The 23,074-nt window shown below is 38.2% G+C and overlaps 1 protein-coding gene across 1 annotated transcript in view; it reads left to right on the top strand.

The window, feature by feature from the left end:
* Positions 1-22,585, top strand: part of LOC136858295 (alpha-2-macroglobulin receptor-associated protein) — a 197,749-nt gene extending 175,164 nt beyond the window's left edge. The window contains exons 4-7 of the mRNA XM_067137724.2: positions 2,953-3,063; positions 3,165-3,255; positions 3,369-3,525; positions 21,974-22,585. Of these exons, the coding sequence (XP_066993825.1) occupies positions 2,953-3,063; positions 3,165-3,255; positions 3,369-3,525; positions 21,974-22,189 (575 nt within the window). The 3' untranslated portion in view covers positions 22,190-22,585. The remainder of the gene's footprint in view (positions 1-2,952; positions 3,064-3,164; positions 3,256-3,368; positions 3,526-21,973) is intronic.
* Positions 22,586-23,074: the final 489 nt, after the last annotated feature.

Raw genomic sequence — 23,074 nt, 5'->3', positions numbered from 1 at the left:
TAAAAATACGTAATGTTTTTTGAGAAATGTTTGGATAAATTGTGATAATTTGTAAGTAGGACTTGGTTTATAGTTTATTATGGGCCTCATTGGAATATTGTCTTTATGAATCTTTGGGTATGCTTTAGCAGTAGGTAGTCCCGGGTTCGTTGTGATGAGTTTCATGGTTTCTTGTTCGTTTAAAAGAAAATGGGTATTTTTTAGTAAAGTTTTTAGATTTCTTTGGATGCTGTTAGTAGGGTCTTTGTTTTTGACTTGAAAAGTTTCATTACTATTAACTCAGCATGTAGTATATACTATGAATATAGTACATAGACAATGCATCGAACTGAACATTAAACTACGACCTATTTCTTCATAGACAGTGTCCAGATCACTTCAAGATACACATACTACCAACAGAAGGACATCATGTAATAAGCAACATAATCACCAGAAGAATAAAATGTCAAAATGTTTTTAATAATTAATTATAAGTTTTAACGTAAAATAGTGATTACTCTATGAACATCAGTGTATACACAATAGTACAAATCTCAGTTTACGCTTACCAAATCAACAGGAACATTGTAGTGACATGCCTCTCACATTACGTAATCTTTTTATAATTGACGAAGAGAGGATTTATTTTACCATTTTAACATACAACTTATTTTAAACAGCCTGTCAAATTGGGTCAATTTTCATGTATGTACAACACCTTCCAATGTGATGTTTTAATAACTATATTGGTATATGACAGCTGAGGATGACCCTAGAGGGGTCGAAACCGGTACTGTGATTACTGTGATTAATAGTATATAAATAAATGTATTGATAAGGTGGAGGCTTCAGTATCATTCTTATGTTGTAGCTACAATCAACACGGAAATGAAGCTTATAGATTATAAAATACTCCTGTCAAAACTTCTCATCTCCTATGGCATAACATTACTTGGAAAGAATATCCCATTTTTCTTGAGAATTGGGCTTTGGTTAAATTGCTTTAGAACACTATCTACTCTCTTTATATCGATCTACTGAGAATTCACTCGCGAGAATCTAAAATATTTAAGCTTATTTTGAAGCTTAAAACGACACAATAACAAGACTTTGAGTACAAATGAACTACTCTAAATAACATCTACTAAACTACATGTTTTTATGTAAGAAATTTATCTCTTTTCCATTGATTCTGGGACAGTTTATGTCTCATTCATTCTGCGTTGTCGGGAGCGATCATCGTACTGCGTGGCTGGTTCTGTAGATGTCAACTGCGATGTTGGCCAATCACGGTTAAGCTCAGGTCACTCCAGGTAGTCCGCTGCCCATCTTCTTGTAGATTCATAATCGTCTTGTCTTGCTCAATTACAGAAATGCAGAACAACAGGTGAGATCAGCTGTTGATGTAATTTCAATCAAAGCCTTCTATTGTAACAATTATAATTCTTTTAAAACTTATTTGCTTGGTCCCTAATTTTATCTCAGACTTCCGAAATGTCTGTTGTAAATTCAATATATGTGCTGTATGGGATTTGCGTTATAAACTTTCTTGCGGTAATATTGTGTTGTGCCGAATTATTGCTTCTCTGGTGTCTTAGACTGGCAGACTTGCAAATCTCATTGAATGTTTTTAATTGGATATAATGCATTTTATGAATATATATTGATATATTAGGTGGTTTTTTTTTAATGTTTCCTTGTAGTTAATATGTTCTTTCCTCAAATTTTCTTCTTTTCTTGATACTTTTCGTTTGAATCAGCTTACAACTTATTCGCGCCATGTCTTCTCGCAAAGATAGTCATTTTCTTATCCTTTCTACAGTGTTCAGTTTCTTAACAATCAGAGTCCCTGGTTTTTGTCTTTCTCACTGCCATCATGATTATATAACTCTTTGATATTGTGTCATTCTGAATTTCTGTGACATATTACAAAGTTATTCATTCTACTTAACTTTGCTGTGGGTAACTGCGTTTACTCCAACTGTATTGAAACTTCACCTTTGGAATAATGTAATGGCACAATATATATATATATGATTTAACAGTTAAGGCTTTTTTGCTAATGATGTTCTACTGTATAGAGTAATAAATGAGATAAAAGATTGTGAGCTACTGCAATAAAACCTGGGCAGTGTTGTGAGATGGACAACAGACAATGGTATGATGGTAAAGGGGGTGAAAGTCCAATTTTAAATTTCAGGAAAAGTCCTCTGAATTTAATTACTGTTTTGGAGTGGAATTATCTGGTGGGAGATCACTGTAAGTACCTAGGTGTTAATATATGGAAAGATCATTGGGGTGATCACATTAACGGGATTGTAAATAATGGTTACAGATCTCTACATAGAGTTGGGAGGTTATTTAGGTGTTGTTAAGATGTAACAGAGGGAGAGTATAAGTCAGTAGTAAGAGCCACTTAGAGTATGGTTTCAGTGTATGGGACCCTCACCAAGATTACATGATTTGAGAACTGGCAAAAATACAAAGGAAAACATCATGATTTGTTCTGGTGATTTCCTACAAAAGAGTAGATTGATGTTAAGAAAATGTTGCAAACTTTGGGCTGGGAAGTCTTGGGAGTAAGGAGGCGAGCTGCTCGACTGTCAGCAGAGATGGCGTGGAATGACATTCAGATATGAATTAGCTTGAATGGAGTTTTTAAGGGTAGGTGTTTCAGAATCAGACCACAAGACAAGCAACAAGGATATGAAGTTTTATAGCTGACACTGGTTGAGTACTGGTTTAACAATGGATAAGCGCCAGTTAGTTAGTAAACTGTTAAAACATTTTAAATTTAAACAGTCATTTTTGTTCCAGTAATAGCACTGGAAAGCAGTTATAATAACAAGAATAAAGAATTAAATAAAAACATTTAAAAGAACTACAGTAATTGATTTAAACCAGCTAACCTTGCGACATCTATCTATTCAGGGCATGCATATCACTTACAAGTGTTTTATTGTTTTATAGCTGAAGAGTTGCAAGCTCTGAAGGAAGAATTTGGCCATCATCAAGATAAGATAGACCAATATTATTCCATTCTGTCAGATGTGGAGAGAGGAGCAGGTGATTCTCATGAGAGTAAGTCCTCATATTAGGTAAATGCTATGTTACATTTGCCAAGTAGTCATTTCTTTTAGGTCTACTAATATTTGTTACTCAGGCTTGTCTTCATTTTTCAGATTCTGTAGATTTGAAATTGGAGAAATTCAATGCTTTGGAAACTGCTGAGGAACCTCAGAAAGATTTGACTCATAAAGTTAATTCCTTAAGGTACCGAATTATTCATCTTTGTTTTAGTTAGTGGATTCTGTTCATTATTTTTAATGATTCAAGTCTTTGTCCAGTTACATTTAAGTTATCTTTTGTTTGTGTATTAATTTCAGGGAGAAACATAGAGAGATTAGGGATGGTTATGATCGTTTGCATCGTATAGCAGCGAAAGGTCCAAATAGTAAAGAATTTGTTGAACCTAAAGTGGAAGGACTTTGGAAGATAGCAGTAAATGCTAATTTTACTCCTGATGAATTAGAATCACTAAGGGTAAGCAAAATTTTGAATTACATTATAAGTACCAAGCTATTTCAAAAGATTTTCTTTTCCTCCCACCTGTATCTTAAAATGCCTTAGCAGTGGATTATGATTTGTATAGGAGTGATTCATAAAGGAACACTGACCCACAAATTTATTTATTGTTATAATGTTATTGCATCCGGGAGATAGTAGGTTCGAATCCCACTATCGGCAGCCCTGAAAATGGTTTTCCATGGTTTCCCATTTTCACACCAGGCAAATGCTGGGGCTGTACCTTAATTAAAGCCACGGCCGCTTCCTTCCGACTCCTAGGCCTTTTCTCTCCCATCGTCGCCATAAGACCTATCTGTGTCGGTGCGACGTAAAGCCCCTAGCAAAAAAAAAGTTAAGAGGAACTGAATATACAAGTACAGTAGAATCCCTCACATCAGACATTCAGATAACTGGCAATTCTATAACAGCAACACTTTAGCTTGGAAAAAGAAGAAAAGAGTTCTTAGGAATTCGGAGAAACTCTGGCGAAACAATGTTTAATGGTCTTTATTGTTCCTAGCATTTTTAATAGATGTGTTCGCACCTTCTGTAGGCAATAATTCAGTTTGTGCAAGTGAAGTGTGTTAGTACACCATTAGTAGACTCAGTGAAGTCTTGGTGCATACAGTTAGTTCTTCAGCATGTGGAATTGCATCAAGATTGATTAATCCAGGAAGTGTAAAATAAATGTTCTGACATTTAACCCGTTAGTGCATAGCATCCGAAAAATCGGACGTCATAAAAAATAAAGTTGTGTGATATTTATGCATGGTTTTAAGCCCCCAATACTTTCTTGTGCTTCAGAAAGGCTGTAGCTAACAATAACGAAAAATACATCATAAAATATCCTTACCATTCTTTGTTGAATCACACTTATTGTGAGCATGGCTGCAAGATAGTACAGAGTTTTGTGCAACAGTCGAGAATTTTACTTATGAATTAACAAATATTTCCAATAATTGTAAACTTTGGTATGAACTATATTGTTGACGCTCCTATGAATCTACTGACACACTAAGATGTCCATTATGTCGTATCATTGACGTGACAGTGGCTTGTAAATATACCTGTCCTGAAAATCGGACGCTATGCACAGGGAGTCCTACTGTCCCTGACATTTGTATTCCCTTACTAGATTGATGGTGAGTAAAATATTGGAAGTTTTGGAGGAAGAACAGACATTTGGAGAGGAGCAGCACATCAAACCTCCTGATGATAGGTGTGAAACGGTTGATGATAATGACAGATGAGTACGAGGGTAATTTAAATTACATTGGTAGAAACCTACTTCTGGGTAAATGTGAAGGGCAAATTGCTTCAACAAAATATGAAAAAGGGAAGGCTAGGTCCAGTGGTAGTTAAAGTATTACTGAAAGATTGCAGATGGAACTGAAAAACCAGAAAACCAAGCAAAAGGAAGCTGTCACACGAAAATAAAGAGTCATATATAAGACTAGCTGATGTACTCGTGCTTTGCTACGGAATTCTACATTGTATGCAGAATTCTAGGTTAGGTAGTGTACACGTTGTAAGTAAGATTGTCTTAAATTGTATAGTCTTCAACGTTACCCTAGAAATGCGACGGGAGGTCACCAAACTTCTTTTCTCATATGAAGACTGAGGGAATTTTCATTGTAATGGTAGACCCAATTTCATACCATCAGTTACAATCAGGATGGGAAGTTTTCATTATAATGCCTTTTTACATCCTCAGAAAGACTGTCTTACAAGGGAACATCCACAATGGTGAAGTCGCCGATCGCGATGAAACTTAGCAAACACATTGAGGTACATGTAAAAACAATGCCAGCACCAATTTTAGGCGCCAACATTCATTAGCGCGTTAACTAAGGGGCCTAAAAGTTGCGACATTTCAAGTTCCGTGCGAACAGCGATGAATTCCTCCTGACCAATGCTTAGCTGGAACACTGCTTTGTGCCACACCTCTGCTCCTCCTCCCCTCCGTCCCGCCTGGTTCAGCACCACTCGTTTCCCTCTCCCCGCGCTGCCGTCTGCTTAGCTGTCGAACAGAACCTGTGCTACACTGCGTACGCTATCAACCTTCCTCATAGCTCTCCCTTGGAATTTCCACATTGTATAGGCAGTTTACATTTTATGAAATATTTATGAAAACGTTTGCGACGAGTCCTTAAGGGCTATGTTACTGAGCGTGTCTAAATTATTTTTCATCTTCAAGCAAAGCACGGAAGTCATGGTGAAGAAGGTCCGCTGAACTTTCGGGAGCTGCAGCTTTATGACGCGATTGAGGGTGAGTGTTAAGCAGTCAACTATTGTCAAATAGGTTTTGACGCTCACGGGGAGATGTCAGGCCATAATAACGTAGATTGAAGCGTGGTCTTTTGCGCTGCATGTGAAATTGCAGGTTTATGATATGTTGATACCGATAACTCTGTCCGACTCGCTGGCTGAACGGTCAGCGTACTGGCCTTCGGTTCAAGGGTCCCGGGTTCGATTCCCGGCCGGGTCGGGGATTGTAACCTTAATTGGTTGATTCCTACGGCACGGGCTGGGTGTATGTGTTGTCTTCATCATCATTTCATCCTCATCACGACGCACAGGTCGCCTATGGGTGTCAAATATAAAGACCTGCACTTGGCGAGCCGAACCCGTCCTGGGATATCCCGGCACTAAAAGCCATACGACATTTCATTTCATTACCGATAACACTCTCGTTGTTTTTAAACAAACAGTTGTGTTCTCCGTTCCTGTCAATACATATACACATAACAACATGTACTTTAGTTGTTTGTTTTATTTCTCCTCGCAAGCGCGAGGAGAAGGGAGGGGAACGTGCCGGGGAGAACCACTTGGAGGGTAAAAGGCGGTGCAGAGGGTGTGTCTCCAGACGGGAAGTATGTGTGCCGACTTAGCATTGGCCAGCAGGTATTCATCGCTGATCGCACGGAACTTGAAATGTCGCAACTTTTAGGCCCCTTAGTTAACGCGCTAATGAATGTTGGCGCGTAAAATTGATGCTGGCATTGTTTTTACATGTACCTCAATGTGTTAGCTAAGTTTCATCGCGATCGGCGACTTCACCATTGTGGATGTTCCCTTGTTAGTGGTTTTCCCAACTGAAATGAACATACAATGGCGCGAGTAAAAGCAATTCTTTCATATTATGAAATACTCGTTCAAATGAAACACCACACATTTTCTCACTTTTAACGAAGAGGACTACGCTGCCTATCTAACAGTCCAAAGTTCCAGACCTGGAATGACCAAACCGCAGATAGCCGTGATCCATAAACACATTTCTGCTTTCTTCGGCAGGGAGAGGGTCGAATAGTGGAGCTCCAGGGCAAAAACTATGCCCAATTACTATTCTGTTTCCTAGGAGTACCCGATGAGTCAGAAAATATCGATTCACTACACTGGCGGCGGAAAAATCTATCTGAATGGAAGGCAAATTTTTCCTCCAAGCCAGAAGAGAAACCCCCTCTTCACTGCTAGTTTGGAATAAATTGAATGTAGAATTTAATAAAAGTGGAGAGAAAGAAGCTTTTCTTAAGAAACGGCTCTTTTCAGAGTTGAATTTTGAGTTATTTAGTGAATATTGTGGTGCTATAATTTGGAAAAGGCCTAAATTTTTATTCTAGACCAGGTCATACTACTACTACTACTACTACTACTACTACGACTAAGTGAGGCTCTGCCTTAAATATGCACACTGCTCATTCGAAACAGCGCGTCAGAGTAGGAATCGAATAGGTAAAATACTATGATGATCCAGTGTGTTACGTACCAGCTGTATCAAATGTATGAACCAGAGGAATGGCATGCTAAAGAAGAGAGTTTTCTAACTGCCCGGCTATTTCCCGCCAATATTCAGTCAGGCTGTTATACTCGGTACGCAGCAGTAATCCCATCTATCGGAGTTGAGAGGCACCATCAGAGACAAAGAACATCACAATAAACAATGGTCAATGTTATGCACTTTCGATATTATAGGCCTTCACATTTCGTTTTCTTCCGACTCTGAAATACCACTCTTATCATAGTCGGTACGGTAAAACTGAATAAAAGATAAATGATCGGAAATTATATTCTCTATAACTTTTTTATATAGTACTTTTCTATAGGACCAATAACATTGGTATTTAAAAATTACATTTTAGGCACCTTCCCCCAAAACTACAATTTCATCCAGGATGAATAAAATTGTTTATAGCTTAGACTGTAGTTTCTTATTCCCCGACTCCATATACTGATTTTCATTAAATTCTGTTAACCCATTTTCTCGTGGCTCGGCGTTGATATGGACTTAGCAACAAAAATACAAATTCATGAATATCTGTGTTATCATAGCCGGTATGGTAAAAATGCATAAGATATAAATGGTCGGAAATTTAATTCTCTATAACTTTGGTTATGTAGTATTTATTGATACGACTACTAATAAAATAAATATTTGAGAATTACATTTAGGCCTTCCCCTAAACTACCATTTCACTCAGCGTAAATAAAATTACTTATAGCTTAAATTTTAGTGGCTCATTGTCCGACTTTGCATACCAATTTTCAATGAAATACGACCACTAATAACGTAAATATCTAAAAATTAAATTTTAGGCCTTCCCCTAAACTACCATTTCACTCAGAGTGAATAAAATTATAAATAGGCTAGATTGTAGCGACGTATTCCTTGACTTTTCATACCAATTTTTATGAAGATAGGACCAATAAAAACATAAATATTTGAAAATTAAATTTTAGGCCTTCCCCTAAACTACCATTCCTATCAGCGTGAATAAAATTATTTTTGGCCTAGATTGTAGTGACTTATTCCCCGACTTTGCATACCGATTTTCATTAAATTCTCTTTGGCCGTTTTCTAGTGATGCGTGTACATACAGACATATAGACAGACAGAAATTACGGAAAAGTAAAAAGTACATTTCCTGGTTACTGTAGACATGACCAATACAGAAATACCATTCTTTTCAAATTCTGAGCAATGTACAGACAAAACTCTTATTTTATATATATAGATTGGTCCAGTACCACTGTTTCCGATATCCCTTATAGAAAAATCAAGAGCATTAGTTGGTCAAATTGTAACACAAAAGAAGCAACTCCAAAGTGAACAAGATCACAATCTACATCTCAGTTGATGACTATTTACATATCCCCCCCCTCAGATGGTTCGCAAAATTGTGAAATTCCGCTGGACTTCTTTCTCTGCCAGTGGCTATAGGATACCTTTCCACCTTTGGGCAATGTAAAATGAAAGGCTGAAATAATTTGGACTTCGAGGAAGTGTAGTCCTACCTCTCATTGATGCAGCTGGAACTGAATCAAACGTGGGAAATACAGTGTTTTAACAACTACTTTACATTCCGGAAATTGGTAAGACATCTGGCTTCAAAGGGAATAGGTGCAACGGGAGCATTTCAAGAAAACCAGACAGGGAATAGTGCCCCCTTCGAAGAAAGGTGGACAGGAAAAAGAAGGGGATCATACGACTGCAGGAGTTTTGGTGGTGCGTTGCTGATACACTGGGTTGACAGCAGTGTTGTCACTGCTGGTAACAAACAGATGGAGATAAGTGGTGCATCAAGGTGGTCCAGCATAAGAAAATACACAATGTGCCTGTACCGCAGTGCAGAGATGAAAACTATTATGATTCAATTGTAATAATTACGAATCACCCACCATAATTATGCCTTTATGAATCACACACCACAAATTACAATTTTTTGTTGATTTTTAAATCTAACTATATGAAGTGTTCAAAAGGATACACAAGGATACAGCTTGAATTCTCAGAATATTCTTTTCGGATTTCTCAGTAATCATTTAAACCCCTTCCATGTCCCTTGTTTAAGAATATTTCGAGTTTCCACGCGCCGAACGCAGTGTGTGCTTCTAGTACCGAAAAAATAGGCACCTGTGAAGTGGTATATCTTGCAGAGTTGTTGTCTTTGTTCGTCACTTGATCAGACTTTATGCAAAGTATGAGAGTTCTTTTGTCTTTGTTTTGGCGACAAAGTGGTGACAAACTCAGTTTCATTGTGAATACTGTGTGCTTGATCGTTGAAGAAGTATTTATTGCGATTTTGCTTGCCAAATTTACATATATTGCTCTTCTAGGATACATGCTAATCGTATGTTACAAAATCGGAAAGGTTTGAGATAATGATGCGATTTCTTGTGCAGGAAAATACGTGTAATGATGTTACCGTGGCTAGTGACACTATTACGATAATAAGCCAAAAAGAGTTCAAGAATTTAGGGAGGAATACTTGAATGTATGGTCCTGTTTACTGCGTTTCTCAAAATCTCATTCGCACGTGTTTTGTAGTGTGTGTAGCCGCGATTTTTCACATGTGCGTGATGAAGAACAAGACTGAATTCCGTGCTAGTATGAACTCTGAACTGTTATGTGCTCCGTTAGTGCAGAGGAGGCACGTGATAATCAAAAGAAAACACATGTCACCGATGTACGTTTACCAAACAGGAACTACAAGCTGCTAAGAGAAGTACAGTACTCAACAAAATAAATGATCCTTAAACCTCCACTCAGATGAGCCGCTGAGAGCCAAAGTGGTCTAAGTCAATTTTTTCCCATTCTGAGAAGTTAAAGGTTTCACGTTTCGTTTCATGTAAATTCAGGCTTTACAAGAATTCATGAATCATTTGATGAAATATGCAGACGATATATTAAAATTATATTTAATAAAGTCATTTTAGTTATTTGTTCCTTAAATTGCTTTTTATCGTTCGAGTACCCCTTTTCCTGTCAGCAGTTTACTCATAGCGAAAGGTAAAGTGGTACAAATCAAGAGGTGTACCACTCTTCCGATAAATGTTTTGGTGAAGTTGAGTAAAAGGAAATTGTATAGGTTGTGTTTTAACCTCTAATATGGCAATGTATTTATAAAATAATTGTTAACGAAACATAATTTAGTACAGTAGATGTGAAACTGCACGTACGGCTTCCATTAGAACTTTTTCTCTCGCAGAGTGAGTTAAAATAATTGCTCTGTAGTTAAATGATAGCTATGCAATCTGGTCTAATAGTTCAGCAGTACGGACACTCATGAATTATAAATAGTTTTGCCCAAATGTCAAAATTTTTGAAAATTAAATTATCATGCTGAAATTTAAACAAACTTCATTATAAAAGTTGCCAGTTTACTCAATTTCTCAATCTATGTCAGCTTCCTCTTGTAATGGGTCGACATAATCAGGTCCATACTCCAGAACCGAATTCACAGTTGTCAGTTGATTGAAGAAAGTGTACCAGGGGGATGTATGGGAGAAGGGTCATCATGTCTCTCTTCTTAGCCTCGGTGACAGGTTGCACAGCGTTGTTGAGAGGGATGAGTTGAACACTAGACAAACGAGGATGGCCATGAACACGATGTGAAGGAGTAATGTCCAAAGTTTTGAAAGGGATTCCTTCGTCAAGAGATTCCTTGTAGAGAATGAGATGAGGAGAGCCTTTCTGAAAATGAAGCCATCGAACATGAAGCCAACTGAACTTTTCATTTTGCATGTTCATCTTTCTAAATGTTACACTTTTCTCTATGTCTTTTGTTGAGACAGTCATTCAGAGCCATTCTGTAAATGGCAAAGGGTTGTTTTCTCCTTGCCTTTTAAATGGTATACAGCAATCATCCGGAGTGAAAATTTGAGCAGTTCTTGATTTTCTCTCGATAACTCCGAAATGCCGATCGTTTGGAAGAAAGGAGTGTCCTAATAGCATGAACTTATGGTCAACCACTTAGATTTCATTTCTCGAGTTCTTTACAATCTCTATCCAAATTACTGCAAGTTTGAAATTCCGATTTTGACCAGTTGCTGCATCACTGTATGCTATCACATGATGAGCATCATGGGCATGGAGTTCAACATGCTTTAGCAGGAAGGAACCTACTTCTTGGGAGACTTTTGATGCCAAAGTCTCATCCCAAATGTACATAAAGCCATTGTTTGTTTTGAGATCATGAATGCCACAGTTATACACATACAAGTTCCTCAAATAATAGGCTTTTGTAGTTGATACCTTTGGGAAAGCCAGTGCTTTCTGAAGATCGAAAGTTAGGGCTACGATATTTCCATTTCCTTGACTGAGTTTTGTGTCTTGGGCGTGACGCTTGACTTGTACCATTATTCCTGTAAATGCGCTCCACTCTGGCGTGATGGGAAGAATGCGTCTAGTGCTCTCAAGCGTCTCCCATGGGAGTTATCATTATAGCACTTTTTCACAACAAATTTTCATGTGTTATAAGTGCACTGAGTGGTATAACTCAAAAACTGACATTTCTTGACTTAGAGCACGTTGTCTCTCAGCGGCTCATATGTACTACAGATCACCTGTTACTTTAGCAAGAATCATACATTATATGCCAGTCTTTAAATTGTTACATCTGTGGAATTGTATGTTTTTCATTGATTTTTCAATGATATGTAAGTTAGTAAGATCTCGGGGGGGGGGGGGGGGGAGATTCTATGGCCGCTGCCCCCCCCCCCTCCCCCGTGCCCTAGCGGGTGCATTACGAATTGTTTTTCTTGAAAGTTGGCATCTCTGCGCAATGAAAGCTGTTCAAGCCCTATAGTGGCATCCGAAGAGTGGATCAGCTTGATCACTTTGGACTTCACCTGAAATGCTTCTGTGGATATCATAATCAGTAAATGTATAACTGTAAATGGCGTATACAGTATTGTAATAAGTCTTTAGTGGAAATTGTAGATCTACTTTACATTGAAAATTGTATAAGATAATCCAACTCTCGAACACTTCCCAGCTTGCAACATAATTGTGCAATATAATGCTGAGTAACTAGTGTTGTTGCACTGACCTGAGTGCATAGCGTCCGATATATCGGACGGCGTGTGTAAATAAAACTATCACTTTTATGAACTTTCTGATTGTTGGAACGTGTTTCTGCAGTTATTAAGAGTGGAAATGTGTAAATAAATTGAAATAAAACACTAAAAATGAACTTTATGCACTAATGGGCTAAGCAAAAGTTGGAATTGCTAGATAGTGTGGAAAAAAGAGAAGAATTTTACGTGGGAAGTTAGGCACTGTATTTGAAAGCAAGTCAGCTTTGAAGTTTTAATGAATTCAGAATCAGGAAAAGCAGTTGACAATCACAAAACTCTTCACCAGTCTTGCAGTGAAGAAATGAACCATGTGCTTTAGGCCTATGAGTGGTTTTCACTTAAGAGATCTGAAGTTGTCTGTGTTTCAGGACCGATGCTGCAAAAAAAAAAAAAAAAAAAAGGCAAGGGAATTTCATTTCTTTAAATGGGTACGGTATTTGGGCTAATGTGTTCATTTTCTTGACTGGCTTAACTGTTTCAAACAGAAACGTGGTATCTATAAGGTAGATGTTGTAAGTGAACAGACCATATGACTATGCTGTTTTCGTTTGAACACTACAGATACACACAAAGTAGAACTATCAGTGTTAGAGAAATTCCAAAATTCATGATTTTTCAATAATGTCACAAGCATTCCTGTGGACACTGGTCTCTGAAAAACAGTAAGATGTATGTTAATCTATTCACAGCTGATTTAGGAAGTGTTTGTGCCAAGCGTCAAAGTACATTTATCTGAGAAAGTCTTTATCATCTGAAAATGCTGGGTATGTATATTGCTAGACAACTGTCATGCTCACCCTCCTGCTGAAGACTTGTGAGAATGTTCACTTCCTTTCTTCCATTGTCGTGAGTCTCCTGCAGCTTGTGGAGCTAGGTGTTACCCAGAATTTCTAATGAGCTATCAGTCCCATTTTATGTGGAAATGTGTCAACAATGAAGGTTTTGTGAAAGATTTTCAAAACAAAAGTCTTTCACAATGCAAGATGCACTTTATCTCAACTCGATCAAATGGAGAGACAAATAAAACAATAACGTTACTTTGCTGTTGACAAGAACGAGAGCATGAAGATGATGATATAGACTTCTGATCATGACTGGAAAGGCATGTTATACGGGAAATAATTGGTATAGGCATGATATAGGCTTTTGGGTTTATGCCATGTCAAGAAAATAGGGTGAAATTCTTTACGTTTTGCAAAGAACTTTGCTTTGCGTCTTCAGAAGAAAATCTAGACTGTTCTCGAGAAGTATCGGCCGTGAAAACATCAATGGCAACAATAATCGGTATGTTAAATATAACTTTAAATGAGTTGAACGTGAAAATGAATAGCTTTCTTCTTAACAAACAAATGGGAAAAAATGATACAATAGAAAAAACTTCAGTCCGATGAAAGAGAGATTGGTAAATGGTTAGATATCAGCAGCTCTATACCTGTCATGCTCCGCCTTGATGATGTGGGTAAGGGGCGGTAGAATACATCCACGGTATACCCTGCCTGTCATAAAGGGTGACTGAAAGTGGTAAAAGGGGCCCCAGGGGCCTGTAACTTGGGGAGAATGGGTTGGCAACTATGAGGCCCTTAGCTGAGTCCTGGCATTGCTTCCACTGACTTGTGCCAGGCTCCTCACTTTCATCTATTCTATCTGACCTCCCTTGGTCAACTCTTGTTCTTTTCTGACCTCGACATTGCTAGAGCATTCTAGGCCTAGGAGTCCTTTATTTTCACGCCCTCTGTGGTCTTTGCCTTTCTTCGGCCGATAGCTTCATTTTTCGAAGCGTTGGACCCGTTCTATTTTTTTCCGTCTGATTAATGTTAATAGAGGATGGTTGCCTAGTTGTACTTTCTCTTAAAACTATTTAAAAAACAATCACCACCACCACACCCTCTGATGATGATGATGATGATGATGATGATGATGATGATGATGATGATGATGATGACATAATGTCACGTCATTGGTAAATTGAGTGAACAGGAGGGGAAGAGGAAGATAAAGATGTCGCTTAGCTGACAGCACCAATATCATGAAAAGAAGCAGAACTGACAAAATTTTGTTTTGCAGAGCCGTTTTTGTACGTCAGCTTACAATGTAATAAGATGTACTATATTCAAAACAAATTCTTAAAACATCAGAGAGAGGCATACAAACAGGTGGATATCAGAGACATGCTTAAGAAGTTCAAATCTTTGCTTTCCTCACCACAGCCTAGATGCTCATCATTTGAGGAAAAAAATATTGTTGCCATAAGCTTTTTAACAGTGTTACCTGTTGTGATGTGTTGGCTGTTCTGCAGACTGTTTTACACTATTTCTTCACCTAATTGTAAGGCTTAGAGTTATCAATGGGTTTGTTGTGTTTTAAACAGTTACATAATGAAATACTTCATATGTATATATATATATTGAAATACTGCTTATAAGCCCAGGAAGTTCTACAGAGTGCCTGTATCAGTTGAGACCTTTTACATGGTATGTCATACATAATAATGTACTTTTGTGCCAGTTTATACAAAATCTTGAGTAACTGGAAAAATTAGTTAACCTGCACTAGTCCAGTCCCATTTCGGCCAGATAAAAGGGATTCTACTGTACTATTAACCCGCCTTCACTTTGCAGGGAGCAGTTTGTAATGTATGGTGATGGGCTTAATTGAGCAAGTGTCGCATAGCTATGAGCATGCATTCAGGAGACAGTGGGTTAGAATCCCACCATCAGTAGCACTAAAAATGGTGTTCTGTGATTTCCCATTTTCATACCAGGCAAATGCTGGGGCTGTACCTTAATTATGATAACCTTCAGTGTGTTAGTGCAAAGTAGAATGACTAGCAAAAAAAAAAAAAAAAAAAATCCTCGTAGCTGACATATAGCGTTTTCCTTCTAATATATGTACATAGCTCATTTCAAAATTTTTTCAAGGTCTTAGTTCACTCCTTTCTCTCCATGAAACAGTTAAACCATTCTCGCACTTTCGTTAAAACAATAACTCTTAAACCATTGATGCAAATTATATACTGTAAATGGTATTTAAGTTTCTTGAGGTGAATGAATAGTTTATTTTGATACAGATTACGTGATTAATCTCAAAATAGATCACTCATCATATCATCAATTCTTCGCTCCAACAAGCCGGGTGCAGGTGTTTTCGAGCCTCCTCCGGTTCATCCTGTCCATCCACTGTTGATAATGTAATTCTTGCTGCCAATTTACATCACGTTTCGTAAGGTCTTTGAAAATTTGCTTTTCCCAACCATTATATCTGGGGGTCTCTTATCAACATCTTTCTTTTCGAGCCATTCTTCTCATATGTCCATTACATTGTAATCTGCTTAATTCTAAGATTTTCAACAGAATCTTGTCCAGTCCAACTTGTTGCTGGATATTCTCATTCCTTACTTGGTCTCTCCATGCCTTTTGAAGACAGGAATGGAGGAGCTTTATATCAGTGGTCTGTAGGCAGTTTTTAGCTGGTCCCTTCGCCTCCGTAGCGTAACGGTTAGTGTTATTAGCTGCCGTCCTCGGGGGCCCGGGTTCGATTCCCGGTACTGCCAGAAATTTAAGAATGGCAGGAGGGCTGGTAAGTGGTTGAAATGGTACATGCAGCTCACCTCCAACGGGGGTGTGCCTGAAAAAGAGCTGCACCACCTCGGGATGAGGACTCGAGTTTACTTTACTTTAGCTGGTCCCTTAGGTTTCTGCTTCCAGTCTGTACATTGAAATTGGTACAAGATATGTTTTGTACAGTGTGATCTTTGGAGTTTGTCAAAAATGTGTCATTCCAGAGTAGTTCACTAATGGAGTGGTAGAATTTTGATGCAGCTTGTATCCTATTGCCTATTTCTTGGTTTGGGTATTATCAGAAGAAACAAAGCTCCCAAGTATTTGAAGTTAACCATATCTGTGGTAAAAATATAGAAACAGTTACTCAAGGATTATTACATAGAATGTTACTTGAAATGCTTCCAAGTTTACCTTATAATGATCGTGGAAAAGAGATGTGTTCAATACGCTTGCCTGGGACCAGCCCACCCGTCCCTAGAAGTACATTTGCTTTTATAACCAGAAATACTGTTTTAGATGCCATACTCCATTGCTTATAACGGTGATTGGTTCACGTATGGAAGAGGACGATGTCACTGACACCTAGGATGAGGCCGAGAATTTGTTACCAACCATTGCAGAAAAAAATTATGAAGCAGCCAGTAAAGTTTAAAAGGGTCACGGCGCGAGAAATAAAGGTAATTTATTAACTTTAAGGTATTTTTGCACCTCGAGGCCAATCTCTGTCATGAGAACAGTGGCCCCTTTGGCGCCACACTTTCTTCAAGAGGCTCTTTTCTATCGCTGCGGCGCATACTGTCTGCACAGAAGAAAAAAGTTAGTTTAGTAGTTGTAACCTATCTTTGCACATCCAGGCCAGTCTTTGTCATGAGAACAGTGGCCCCTTCGAGAGGCTCTTTTCTATTGCCGCGGCGCATACTGTCTGCATGGCAAGAAAAAAATGTATAGCCATATCAAACCAACAACCAACATTTGGCAGCATTGTCGTTCCTCACAGCGCTCCCTCTCAGCACTACTAATGCGACAGTGAACTGGCGTGTGCCACCTAGCGGTGGCTCGTGTTACTAAACCTTGAGTGACGCTTACTACAGTTTCGCCATATCGGTTTCATACCTGTCAACTCCCCGATTTAGGCGGGAAACTCCCGATTTTCAACAGTTCTTCCTGCCTCCCGATTATTCTATTATTTATCCCGATTATAGCCTATTTTTCGGTGAACTGCAAACATTTGTTTTCAAATACCGCAATTTCAGCTTCTTTTACGCAGTGGCCAGAAGTCCTTTGCTCATCGGCCATTTTCAAAAGAAATATAGACTTTTATTAATCGAGAAATGTGCACGAATGTGCGATGTTTATTGAAACCTGTATTTCTCCCGATGCCTTGTTATTTTCCATATGAGTTAGTATTGTCTGGATCTCGCTTATAGATGAGGGTTTCGAGTCAGGGTTTGGGGATTACTTTGGTCCATAATCGAACGCCATCTTTTGGCGTGGTTCTTTGCAATTGAGAAGTTCCTTGAAATATTCTGCTAGTATCTTACAGTTGCCCCTATTACTATATGCCATGTTCCCTTTTTTGTCCTGAAATTGGAGAGTTGAGGGGTCATATCTGTTTAGCTTCTCCCTGAAATTCCGATAATAGTTTCTCATGTTGTTCATAGCAAAGTCATCATTTATCTTCCTGAGTAGTTGGTCTCCTTGTTCCTTATTAACTTTCTCGATTTCATTTTATTATGTTGATTGATGTTGAAACGTCGTCTAGCAGTTCTGGGTCAGGTGCTGGTTGTTTACAGCAGCGTTCAGTGACTTGCGTACGGCTAACACCACTAAGGTAGATTTGGTGTTTGACTACAGGATCAACATTTACCAGATCCCGGTTTACAATTGATATTGCAATGATTGGCAGTGATGGAACTAACAGTTCTGTGAATATTAGTGCTTGAAAGAGTCTCGATGATGAGCATACTAAAGATGCTAAGAATTTAGAGCCTAGATTATTCTCATTATTTAATCCCAGCTTTTAATGTCAAATTGTATATATTTTTCATTTGTTTTATGTCAATTGTGTGTATGTACATTTGTTTGGTTACTAGATGTTTTATATTAAGGCTGAAGATGGCCAGCCCAGGCCGAAACTAGTCCATATTTAATGTAAAGCAAAATATTGCATATTATAATATTGAAAGGTGGACCATTACAACATTAATTTAATAATTACTAGCTGATGTACCCGTGCTTCACTACGGAATTCTAAATTTTGTACAGAATTCTAGATTAGGTAGTGTAAACTTTGTGAGCATGATTGTATTAAGTTGCATAGCTGTTAATGTTGCCCTAGAAGCACGACGGTCAAGTCACCAACGTCTTTTCTCATATCAAGCCTGGGTTAGGGAATTTTCATTGTAATGGTAGGCCAGCTTGCCTACCGTCAGTCACAATCAGCTTGAGGAGTTTTCATTATAATGGCAGGCACTCATTCTCTGCCTGCCTTTATAGATTCTCTAAAGACTCTCTTAGTGGTTTTCCCAACTGAAATGAACATGGGTCATTACAATGATGTCGGTAGGAATGGCGCGATTAAAAGCAATGCCTTCATATGAAATACTCGATCAAATGAAAAACCACATGAACAGTACTATGCTGCCGAACTAACAGCCCAAAGCTACAGAGCTGGAATGACAAAGACGCAGATATCCCTGATCCGTGAACAATTGTCGTCCTTTTTTTCGGCGGGCAGAGGGGGGCGGTGTGTGTTCAAATTGTGGATAATCCCAGGGCAAAAACTATGCCCGTTTACTTATCGGCTTCCTGGGAGTACCTGATGAGTCGGAAAATCTCAATTCACTACACTGGCGGGGGAAAGAACTATCTGACGTGGAGGCAATTATTCCTCCAAGCCAGAGAAGAAACCACATCTTCGCTGCTAATTTGGAATAAAATTAATGTAGATTTAATGAAAGTGAAGAGGAAGAAGCTTTTCCTAAGAAACGGCTCTTTTCAAGGTTGAATTTTGAGTTATTTAGAGAATTCTGGTACTATAATTTGGAATAGGGCTAAATTGTAATTCCAGACCAGTTCATACTACTACTCCTACTACTACTAACTGAGCCTGACTTAAGTGCGCACACCGTTCATTCAAAACAGCGTGTCAGCGTAGGTATCGAATAGCTGGCATACTATGATGAACCAGTGTGTTATATATTATAGATATTGTGACCAGTCATGTGACATATCTACCAGTTCAAGCTATGCTTCCAGTCCACAGAAAAAAATGAAACACACTGTAGATCTTGCATACAAGAGGAAAGTTATACATTTATGGTTAAATCAGGGGTAAGAAGTGGCTTTCATTAACCACTGTTCAGAGAAATTTTGTGGTGACATCACAACAACAACTGTGCATGTGGAAGAACCAGTTAGAATCTATGTCAGTAAGTATGTTGAACACAGGAGACTGATGTATAAAAAAATACTTTCTCGCTTTGCAGAAGCAAGAAGGTTGAAGCAGAATGTTTGCGATGAAGACCTGCGACTGTGGGCCTTGGACATTTCAAGAGAGATTTCAGTGGGACAAATTAATTTCAGTGCATCTACTGGTTGGTTAAGTTGCTCCTGGAAAAAAGTACTGAATCAATAGAAAAATCATGAAATTTGTATCCCATGCATATCTGCAAGAAGAGGAGGGAAAAAAGATACAGTTGCAAAGAAATTTGTGGAAGCAGTTACAGGGCGATTTTTAGACTACACCACTTCTTCGATATACAATACAGGTCAGAGTGGTTTCGTGCACAAACTGAAAGTGAAAATTATTGCTTGTTGGCAAGAAATATGGTCGTTACTCTTTTCCCGAAATTATTAATTGTACCACAGGAGGCAACTGGAACTTTGGTCTGAGAGTTTCAAAGACATGTTTTATACCAAAAATATAATTGTAGCAGCCATACAATCAGTTAGCGCATTCACCCATTCATACACACTTATGCCTACTGTTACTATGGCCGTTACTCTTTTCCCGAAGTTATTCAGTCTACCACAGGAAGCAACTGGCACTTTGGTCTGAGAGTATCAAAGACATGTTTTATACCAAAAATATAATTGTAGCAACCATACAATCAGTGACAATGAAAAAAAAAAATTATTGATTTAAAGTAGCCTTCTCCCCATTTGTGGAAGACAGGTGTTTGCTGCTGTTAGTTTCCTGGACTACTTATAGTGATAAATGCTGCCTCGAAGACATTCCTCCTGGCAAAAGTATAGAAATTCCCTGGATTCCTCCCAGCACTACAGGGAAAATACAGGCCTTGGATAAGTTTTTTGTCATTTAACAGACATTCCGTCAGTTTGTAATAACTTCCAGTTTGATGTTTATTAGAGAAACAACATATTTAAAATTAATTCTTTTTCAGTTTTCTTCTCCACGGTTCAAGTACATGATTAAAAATTAAAAATTCATGGTTTGCAACCAATTACACAATGGAGAAACTTCCCAAGTTTGAAGTGCCTGCAAAATATTGCCTTCAAAGGAAAACTGTGAAGAACAATGTGGCCTTAAAGTGCATATTCCTTGTGCATGGTGCCAAAAATATTTTTGTTTTTATTATGAGATTAACACACCTCATTTATCTCTATCTCTCTCCAGCTCAACTGCAACTCCACTCTGCTGTGTGCCATGCCAGCAAGATGCAAGGGTTCTGCAGTAGCTGCTTTGTCACACGGATTTTGAATCAAGATTTTGACCACTTCCAGTTTGACACGGCAGCTAAATTTTTGAATATAGTTATTTTATGGTCTCCTTCTCCTCTCAGCAAAATTGCATCATTGGTTTCGATATGACCTTTTCAATAGTTCGCTTGTTAGAGGAGTAGGGAACCAGATTCATAATATGATACTCTATTATAAAACCCATGGCACATGCAGCCCAACGTGAACCTTTGTCTGCCATATCAACTGCTGTCCAGCCAGATGGCCTGCAAGTACTGCAGCATGCATAGTCTCTGTGACAACACCCTCCATCTTGGCTTTCTTGATCGGGTCCACTGTCTTTCGTATTGGGCAACTCATTTGTACTTCTGAGACCAGGTGAACTTCATTCCAGCCCTCAGTTCAGGATTCATATCCTTTGATTGGCCAGAGATAACAGAGACCTTTGGTGGGAGACAGGCATACCAGCAGATCAAGTATACCAAGAGTCTTGAAGGTTGCTGTAGCATATTTTCCTGTGAACATCGGGCATGATGCAATCCACGCCATGCCTCTGTTCGAGAAAAAGGTGGACATTCTGAATAATATATCTAAAATTCTTCCTTTAAATACATGTCTTTCATACCTAAAAAATTTATTTCATTTTTCTAGTCTGTACCCCATATAAGGACAAAGGAGTGAAGGACAAATAACAGAATGCAAAAATTACTGTTATGAGTTAAAACTCAAATCCAGCATTAGACTGATGTGGTTGATGTGGAAGTTCCAGATTTCAAACTTTGAGTCTTATTTTGGAGTCTCTTCAGTAGGAAACAGTGCCAAGTAAGACACTTAGATAATAAATAAAGCTATCACGGAAGAAAATATTGTGAAAGGAGTCTGTAAGAGGGGAAATTGAGGTGGCTAATGTGCTACTTGCCGTTGCTGCCTTCCTTGTGCATATGGGTGGCTATTGATGAGAGATATAATGTAAAATGTAAGGCTGTTATGAATTGGAGTTGCCACACCAGAGGATTTCTACACTAACCTTAACTCTTGCTGGTGAAGTTGAACATTTTTATATGTTTGATGTGCTTGCTACCCTGCTATTCCATGAGTATTTAATTTTTTCATTTTCTATGCTTAATGATGTTTCCATTATGTTGTTCTCTTATGTATGAATAAGTCAAATTTTTATTTAGTTTTTATGTGTGCTTTACATACTAATTAGGATAGCTCTTGCCAGTCATCTCCTGTATTCTGCTGTATCTTCCCTCCCACTATAGACCCATGTTTTATAAATTCATAAGTGTTTTATTTCATTTCAGGTAGAACTGTTACACTATGAGAACCGTCTGCTTAAACTCCGTCATCTCCAGGCTGAGGCTGCTTTAGGTGCTGATAGACGGGCCCAGAAAATGGCAGGAGAAAAGCCTGAAGGCCTCCTATTAGTTGAAGAAAATATTAAAAAGCAGGCCAGGAAGGCTGAAAAACTTCATCTTGATTTAGAAACAAGGATAATGCAGAGACATATTGAATTGTGAGCCCTTTACTAACCAATAACACAACAGTCAGTCCTCTCTTTATGTGGATATTATTTTGCTCCATCTGAAACGTGTGAACTTATTCATCATTCTTCTGTGCATTAAGAAATAACTTTATTTTTATACAATGACTATTGCATGTTATTGGGTGAAAGTAAAATTCTTGTTTATATAGTGATTGTATAATTTGAAAAGTAGTGTCCTTGTTTTATTTCAGAGCTATAGCGATTCATATTAAAGTGTTTTGTTTTTTCTGCTAATACTCAAGAGTATCTGTTCAGTCCTATTAGTTTCATTTATTGTCACTGTTGTAACAATTTTTGTATTTGATATGAATTTTGTATTTAATGTGTAAATGTAATTAAGAATGTATTGAATATATATATTGGAAGAATATGAAGTTTGAAGTGTAAATTGGAGAGAGAATCCAATCTCACTGCCAGGTAGTAGCTGTTAGGTACAAAGAGATTATGTTCCAGATCTGTAACTGAATTTGGAGTAACCTGTCTTTGATCAATCATGAAATGGCTTGAAGATCAGTGGTTGCTGCGGCATTTGGTTCACCTGTGTACTTTGTGTATCTGTATCTTCTCCCTTGTATCTCTCTGTTGTGGAATTCAGGAAACTTAATTTCAATGTATATTTCAAAACTTTTTTGTGGCTCAGACAGCCATTGGCCTTTCACCACTGCTGTACACAGCACAGGACAGAACAAGGCTTGCCCGCCAAGATACAAACTGACAGGCAAGCAAATTACTCCACAAATGAAACCATTACGACCCAAGCTTGGCATTTCAACTTCTAATGGCACCACATGTAAAGTTTCCCCTGTGTTAACATGTCTAATTTTACCACGCACTGTTTTTAATCCATTAACACATTAAT

Source organism: Anabrus simplex, chromosome 1 (assembly GCF_040414725.1).
Source record: "Anabrus simplex isolate iqAnaSimp1 chromosome 1, ASM4041472v1, whole genome shotgun sequence".
Lineage (NCBI taxonomy): Eukaryota > Metazoa > Arthropoda > Insecta > Orthoptera > Tettigoniidae > Anabrus > Anabrus simplex.
Note: the sequence above shows the minus strand (reverse complement) of the source record. Positions and strands in the feature narration are given on the sequence as shown.